We start from the raw sequence: 8,174 nt of genomic DNA, 5'->3' as shown, positions 1-8,174 counted from the left end.
TGTTAGCCGGGATGGTCTCGATGTCCTGACCTATAATCCTCCTGCCTCGGCCTCCCAAGTGCTGGGATTACAGGCATTGACCACCACACCCGGCCTTTCTTCCTTTTTTATAACTTTATTCTACCCTTGTCTACTTAGCTTACAAATAAATTTGGGTCTCTTTTAGCCAGTAATATCTTTTAGCCAGTAAAAAGTGCAAACAAAAACCCAGCGACAGTGTTTCTTTGACTTTGCTCCCCTAGAGTTACCAACTCCCAGTTCTTTGTTTACTTTCATCACCAGAGACTTTGTGAGAATAAATTGAATTAACTACCTCCTATTCCTCACCTGCTACCTGCTCACTCATGAACCAATAAAGCTTGATTGCTGCTGGCACCATGGTCTGAAACTTCTTTTTCCAAGAGCATCACTGAACCAAGATATACCAAGATATTGGGTATAGATCGAATAACCTATTTTTAGTCCTCATCCCGTCTGCTATTGAAATGCTTCACAGTTTCACCTTTCACCGTTACAGAAATTTCAGCTTTGGATCATCGATGTTAATCTTTCCTTGCTTTCTTGTGCCTCTTAGTTTATTCTTCATGTTTGCTAAGTCCCCTATGTTACCTGCTTCTTAACTTTAGTGTTTTTCAGGATTCCATACTCAGTCCTTTCCTTACTCTTCAACTCTGCGTCATCGTCTTGGGTGAATACGTCTGTTCTCATGGCTTCAGCTATTGCCTGAATCTCAAGCTGTACTCCACTCCTGCTTCCTGAGTTTTGCCTTGATCTCTGTTTGCAACCACCTATGTAATATAGCTACCCAAAGTGTTCTGAGCTTCATTAAGTAAAAGTTCAGATAATTTTTCCTTCAAACCTTTCTACTCTTTTTGCTTTCTATGTCTCATCACCTACTTAGTTGCCCACACTTAAAAACAGTTAAATTAATCCCAGTCTCTTTGTTTCTTGGATTCTCTATTAGTCTTATGTTCAACTAGCCAGTATACCTACCCTACCTTCTCCCTGCTTTAAAAAAAAAATCCCTATTGCCTTATGCCCTGATCTAGCCTTTGGATTCTTGTAGGTTTCCAACTACTTACCCTGCATTCATTCTCATCTTCCCAAGTCTCCTCCTCTCTATATCCATTTTCCGTAATACTGTTTGAGTTAAAACAGACATGTCAGTTTGTAATCTAATTTTTTTCTTCAAGCTTTATTGATATAATTGAAAAATAAAAATGTATATATTTACAGTGTACAACATGATTTTTATATGTGTATACATTGTGAAATATGTAATACTAAGTTTTAAAGACATGCCCATTGCCCCTAAACTTAATTTAGTCAGCAAATATTTACTGAGTACCTACTGTGTGCTAGATACTATTCTACATGGAGATAGAGCAGTGAATAAAACAGACAAAAGCCTTTGCCATCATGGAACCTTGTCTAGTCAGAGGAAGCAGATAAACTATGTGGTTAGAAAATGGTAAGTTTCATTTATAAAATGGGGAAGGCAGATGGGGAATGTGGAGGTGGACGAATGAGCTGGAATTTTAAATGGAATGATTAAGGAAAGCCATACTAAGAAGGTAACACTTTAACCAAAGATTTTGAAGGAGTTGAGACAAATGAACTTTGAGCATGTCTTGGGGGAGAACAATCTAAGTTAAAGGACTAGAAGCCCTGAAGTACAGAATCCCTGAATGTGAAAATGTACCATGTGTGTTCAAGAAATAGCAGAGAACTAACTTGGCTAGAGAAAAGTTAGCAGTGAGGACAGCAGTGCAGTAGAAGAATAGAGGACAGAAATAATGAGATGGGTGTGTAGTATCTTATAGACCAATTAGATGGAGTAGAAGAGATACAGTCTAACTTAACTTGATTTTAGTTGATAGCAGACTGGAAAGGAATAAGGGTAGAAGCAGACCATTTAGGAAGATATTACAGTGATCCAGGTGAAAGGTGATAGTGGCTTAGACAAGGGTTCTAGCACTGAAAATGATGAGTGGTTGGATCCGGATAAATTTTAAAGGTAGAACCATTCATATTTTCTGGCATTTGGCTGTGAGGGGGTGTGTGTGGGTATAGGTGTGTGTGTGTGAAAGTGTAAGAGAGAAGGGGCTGGGAGTTGATTTAGGATGATTCTAAGGTTTTTAGCCTGAGCAATACCAGATACATAGTTGGATATACTAGTGTGGAGTTAAGGGCAGAGGTCTCTAGTATATGTGTATATATTTATAATAATCAGTATATAGTAGTATTGAGCCATTAGACTGGATGAGATTATCAAGGGGGAGTGAGTTTAAAGAATAGAAGAGGTCTGAGGACTAATTCCAGGAATCTTCCAATTTTTAACAGATCAAAGAGAATAGGAGGAAATAGAAATGGAGAAAAGAAGAGTTGTCTGTAGGGTAGGATGAAAACCAAAAAAGTATAGTGTCCTGTGAAGTGAAGAAGGTGCTTCAATGAAAGGAACATGATTGACTTTTCCAAATGGTAGTGCTAAGTCAAGTAGATGAGAAAGGTAAGATGATGACTGAAAATTGGCTTTGGATTCAACAACAAGGAGATTGTTGATCTGGAATAATTTTGACATAGTGGTAGTGAAATTCTGTTGGCATAAGTTTTAGAATAGGAGGAGAGAGGAATTAGAGAAAGTCAGCTTAAGGAGAGGAGGCAGAAATATGGATAGTTTGTTTGTTTTTTAAGATGGGAGAAATAATGGCAAGTTTATGTGCTGATTGTAATGTTTCCACACGGAATAATTAATGCAGAATGACAAAAAAAAAAAATTCTGGAGCAATGACCTTGAGAACAGGACCATTTTTGTTTTTGTTTTAACATGTAGCAATGTTTGCCTTAGGAAGGAGCTAGGTTAGCTTATCTCTAGATATAGAAGTAAAGTAAGAGTATACGGAGATAGATGCTGGTAGGTTAGTGCTTGTAGTGATGCAAGCAAGGCCATCTGTTGAGGCTGAGGACAGAGAAGGGGTGTTAGAGGTTGAAGAGGAGGAAAGAAGAAATTAAGTGGTCTGGAAAAGTGGATGGACCAGGAAAGTGTATAATTATTGCTGGACGAATTGATTTTGAGATAAGCTGTGACTCTGTCACCCAGACTGGAGTGCATGGCGTGATCTTGGATTGTTGCAACCTTTGCCTCCCAGGCTCAAGCCATTCTCCCACCTCCTTCTCCCAAGTAGCTGGGACTAAAGGTGCACACCACCACACCTGGCTAATTTTTGTATTTTTTGTAGAGATGAGGTTTTGCCATGTTGCCCAGGCTGGTCTTAAACTCATGAGCTCAAGCGATCTGCCCGCCTCAACTTCCCAAAATGCTGGGATTACAGGTGTAAGCTACCACGGCTGGCCAACAAATTAAATTTTGATGATAACTTTAACATAAGACCAATCAGCATAATTAGAGGTTTCTTTGCAGCCATATTCAGCTCTTTGGTCGTAGACATGGACTGGGCAGAAAACTGAACTCAACCAGGGTTGTGGAAAAACCAAAAGCTTTTTCTTAAATATTTTTGCCTTTGCAGGCTATCTAGTCTCTGTCACAACTACTCAGTTCTGTCACTGTAGTCCAAAAGCAGCCATAGACAGTACTTAGCTGAATGGCATAGCTCTGTTCCATTAAAAGTCTATTTTTATAAACAGACAGCAGACTATTCCCGTGGTTTGTTGACGCTTGTCTTAGAAAGAGAGGATAATGATGGACCGTGGAATTTAAGGCTAAGGAAGGAAAGGAGGAGAACGTAAGTGCGTGAAGTGTAGTGAGAAGGTAGTAGGGTCAGTGGCATGATGTTTCACTATTTTCTGATCTCTGCTGTACTCTTACATGACCTTACATTTTTAATATAGTTTTCTCTGTCTGCGTGAAATGCTCCTTTCATACACAGTTTAGATGTCATTTCTTTTATACTTTTATTTCCTCTGCTGTGGCCACTGATATATGGAAAATGCTCAATAAATGCTGAAACTTGAAATTCTCACTTCAGTTTGGTAGGTAAGATGATTTCAAATTGGGAGATTGTGAAAGTTTGCTTATCCACAGTATTTCCCACTCAGTAGCCAATTCTATGCTTGAACATGGTGATTCTCAACTTTGTTTTCTGCTTCAGTTTACCTGATACTGGCCACATAAACAAGGTAAGGGCAGTGCCCTGCTCCTCCTTCCTACTTGGTGCTTAAGTTAGAATGCCTTTCTTTTTCTCCACTGATGCTGGGTTGGTGTCTCTATGCTGCTGAGCATGGATATTTAAACATATGACCTGTAATAAGCTTGTGAGTATGGTAACACGTTGCCTTATAGGTTATTTTTTATATTTCAGTTAATTATAGAAGACAAGTCGTTGTTCTGTCAGTTATATACTATCAGGTAACTATAAGATCTTTTTTGTGTGTGTGGAGGTTAGAGACATTTTGGACTGTTTAGTCTGAATTTTCATATTGTAGTTAAAGAAACTGAAGGCTAGGGATGCAAGTGACTTGCACATACCAACTAGTAGAGCTAGGGCTAGAAATCCATGTTTCTTAGTTTCAGATTCAGTACTCTCCCTGCCACCATGGTACTTATCTTGATAGGATATGAGGACATTGATTATCAGCCTAGAAAATATTAAATTTTATGACGGGTGATATCGTCTAAAATCATAGTAACCAAAATAATCGTTTAAATGTTATTGGGAATCTTAAAAATATTGAAAAGACTATTTTTTCCCCATTGAATTATTAGTAAAAAGGTGTGGTTGACTTGTTTTTATTATTATGGTTATATTCTGAAGTAGTTTTATATAATGAAAATTGACACATTAATCTTTAAAAATCCAAATAAGTAAATATCTAGAGAATTTAATTTGAATATTTAAAAACCAGTTTCTAATCTGTTTTGTTTTTATTTTTTTAATAAACTCTTTCAGAAAGATGAGGTCTATCTTAATCTGGTGCAATCCAAATAAGTAAATATCTAGAGAATTTAATTTGAATATTTAAAAACCAGTTTCTAATCTGTTTTGTTTTTATTTTTTTAATAAACTCTTTCAGAAAGATGAGGTCTATCTTAATCTGGTGCTGGACTATGTTCCGGAAACAGTATACAGAGTTGCCAGACACTATAGTCGAGCCAAACAGACGCTCCCTGTGATTTATGTCAAGGTATGTAAAAACAGAACAATTTTCCATTTTAGAAAACATTTTTTATGATCCAGCAAGAGCCTCTTGTATGTTTTAACTATATTATTGTATTTAATACTCAGGGAGAAAAACTGTAAACTAGGTATTGTTGGAACTTTGTTAAATCCTTTTACATAATTTTAAAACATGAAGTGTGCACCTTTTGAAGTTTTATAACTCAGAGAGTAAAGATATTCTGGTAAATTACAGTGAATATTTTTGACAGACATTTATAGATTTTATTTCTTCTAGCCATAGTACATTTTTATTTAACTTCTGATATCTTTATTGTGCCACAAACCAACATAGGAGCATATCATATAAAATTGTAAAATATAGTTATAAATATGTTCCAATTCATTTATTCATAAATGCAATTTATATATTTGTTGGCATCTGTAGCTGCAGCTTAAACTGTTGGTGATGTTAAATATATACTAGATGTTATTTATTTTTTGGTATCTAATATCAATGCCATCTTGTTTATTTGCTAGAACTCATGGCAGAATGGCTAGGTATTTAGCATGATTTTTATTAAAGTTGTGGTTAATTATTAGTAACAAATTATTTTATTAACTATTGCATTGTGAAAACTAGTAGTTAAGTTTGAAAGGTCAGATATCTAAATACAATTTTTAAATTTAACCCTTTATGGAAATGAGTATAGAAAATAAAATGACATTGACTCTGAATGTCTTATGGTTAGGATTTTTGAAGTCTTAATTGTTAAAAATTTAAGCTTCATAATAATGAAAGGGTTACCAAAGTAGGAACATTAATAATAGAAGTTCCTTGGGTGAATTTTGTGTAAGCTAATAATAATAATAATAATAATAGGAGTTCTTTAAGCACTTTTGTTAGCTAGATTAGTTTGGCAAGGAGTCCGGGATTCCTGTTGAATTTAGTATGAGGAATTTAATTCTGATTTCAGTATAATTTTATTTGGGCTTATCAAAACTTGGTTGAGGTTGTAGTTGAACTGATGATAGTAGAAGAATAAAAGAAACAGTTTTCTACTACAAATTTACTGTAGTGCTTTATTCTGGTTTTAGAACAGCAGGTCCTATTCTAGATAACTAGCACAGCAGTACATTCCTTTGAACTGTCTAAATCTAGAATAATTTTTGAGCTGCTTAATTTACATTATGATAGTCTGGGTCTGTCTATTCTGTGGCTCTTAGTGCTAGTACAGAGAGGTGGCACATTTATGAAGCAGAAGAAACCCCAAATTTGGTTCCTGAAGACCTAGTTTTGAGGCAAAAAATTAGTTATATCCTTCCAAACGGGTCACTGATCCATTCTCTGCTTAGCTTTCGTGTTGGTAAAATTGTACTTATTTATTTACTGGCCACAATATACCATTTTGGCCCATAGGATGAGCTTAGCATATGAGAAAACATTTGGAGGCTGTAAAGTAGAATTAATAGAAGGTCCTAACAGTACATTAAAATGACCAGATTTTTGTTCCACATCTTTCATTCAGCCAGTAAGTGGTAAATTATTGCAGAATAATCTGAAGCTAATGAAATACTTTAGTCTTCTTCTAATAACTAGAAAAAGAATGGCACAAACAACTATAAAACAAGACAAAATATATGTATTATGAAGTGGTGAAGAGTCTAGAAATGTCATATTCTTCTCTATTGGCAGAAACAGCAGGCGTATGATACCTCTGTTGAAACAACTCTCCAAATTTACTTATCTCTTCATGACCTATAATGATCCCTAGTTAAGCAGTACATATTTTCTGCTACTTCTTAAGATAGGTCAAATGATTTTCTGTTCATATATCTGTCTACAGAAATTTTGCTTATTTCAGGCTCTTTACTCATTCTAAACTTTTGTTTTTATTATTGGAGATTTCAAGCATATATAAAAGCATATATAAAAAGAGAGAAAATAGAACAGTGAACCTCCATGTACCTGTGAGACAATATCAACAATTATCAATTTGTAGCCAAAATTATTTTATCTTTACCATTTTCTACTCTGCACTCCCTTTATTTTTTGAAGCAAATTCTAGATATTTTTACTTTCACATATAAGAATTACAGTGTGTATATATAAAAGTATATTATATATATACTATATAGTGTATATATTATAGTATATATAGTGTATATATTACAGTGTATATATTATAGTATATATAGTGTATATATTACAGTGTATATACTATAACGTATACACTATACGCTACACTATATAGTGTATACGCTACACTATATGTAGTATATACACTATTGTGAAAACTAGTAGTTAAGTTTGAAAGTTCAGGTGTCTAAATACAGTTTTTAAATTTAACCCTTTATGGAAATGACTGTAGAAAATAAAATGACATTGACTCTGAATGTCTTATGGTTAGGGTTTTTGAAGTCTTAATTGTTAAAAATTTAAGCTTCACAATAATAAAAGGGTTACCAAAGTAGGAATATTAATAATAGAAGTTCTTTGGGTAGATTTTGCATAAGCTAATAATAATCATAATAATAATAGAAGTTCTTTAAGCACTTTTGTTAGCTGGATTACTTTGGCAAGGAGTCTCATATATAGTATATATATAATATACACTATAGTGCATGCACTATATATAATGTATATATAGTGTATATAATATCTATTGTATATATACTTTATATATATAGATAAGGATATTCTTTTTTATTTCCTTCCTTCCTTCTTTTTCTTTTTCTTTTTCTTTTTCTTTTCTTTCTTTCTTTTTGAAGTTTACTCTGTTGCCCAGGCTGGAGTGCAGTGGCACGATCTCGGCTCACTACAACCTCCACCCTCTAGGTTCAAGTGATTCTCCTGCCTCAGCCTCCCAAGTAGCTGGGATTATAGGCACACGCCACCATGCCCAGCTAATTTTTGTGTTTTTAGTGTAGATGTGGTTTCACCATGTTGGCCGGGCTGGTCTTGAACTCGTGACCTCAATTGATCCACCAGCTTGGCCTCCCACAGTGCTGGGATTACAGGTGTGAGCCACCACGCCCAGCCAGGATGCTTTTTTTTTT

General features: G+C 35.0%; 1 protein-coding gene across 2 annotated transcripts in view; it reads left to right on the top strand.

The window, feature by feature from the left end:
- The window catches only part of GSK3B (glycogen synthase kinase 3 beta), a 284,345-nt gene that overhangs the window by 168,784 nt on the left and 107,387 nt on the right, over positions 1 to 8,174 (top strand). For both annotated transcript variants that reach the window (XM_011940645.1, XM_011940644.1), the window contains exon 4: positions 5,032 to 5,142. In XM_011940645.1, coding sequence (XP_011796035.1) covers positions 5,032 to 5,142 — 111 coding nt within the window. The remainder of the gene's footprint in view (positions 1 to 5,031; positions 5,143 to 8,174) is intronic.

This window comes from Colobus angolensis, unplaced genomic scaffold, assembly GCF_000951035.1.
Source record: "Colobus angolensis palliatus isolate OR3802 unplaced genomic scaffold, Cang.pa_1.0 Scaffold190, whole genome shotgun sequence".
In the NCBI taxonomy this organism is placed as follows: Eukaryota; Metazoa; Chordata; class Mammalia; order Primates; family Cercopithecidae; genus Colobus; species Colobus angolensis.
Note: the sequence above shows the minus strand (reverse complement) of the source record. Positions and strands in the feature narration are given on the sequence as shown.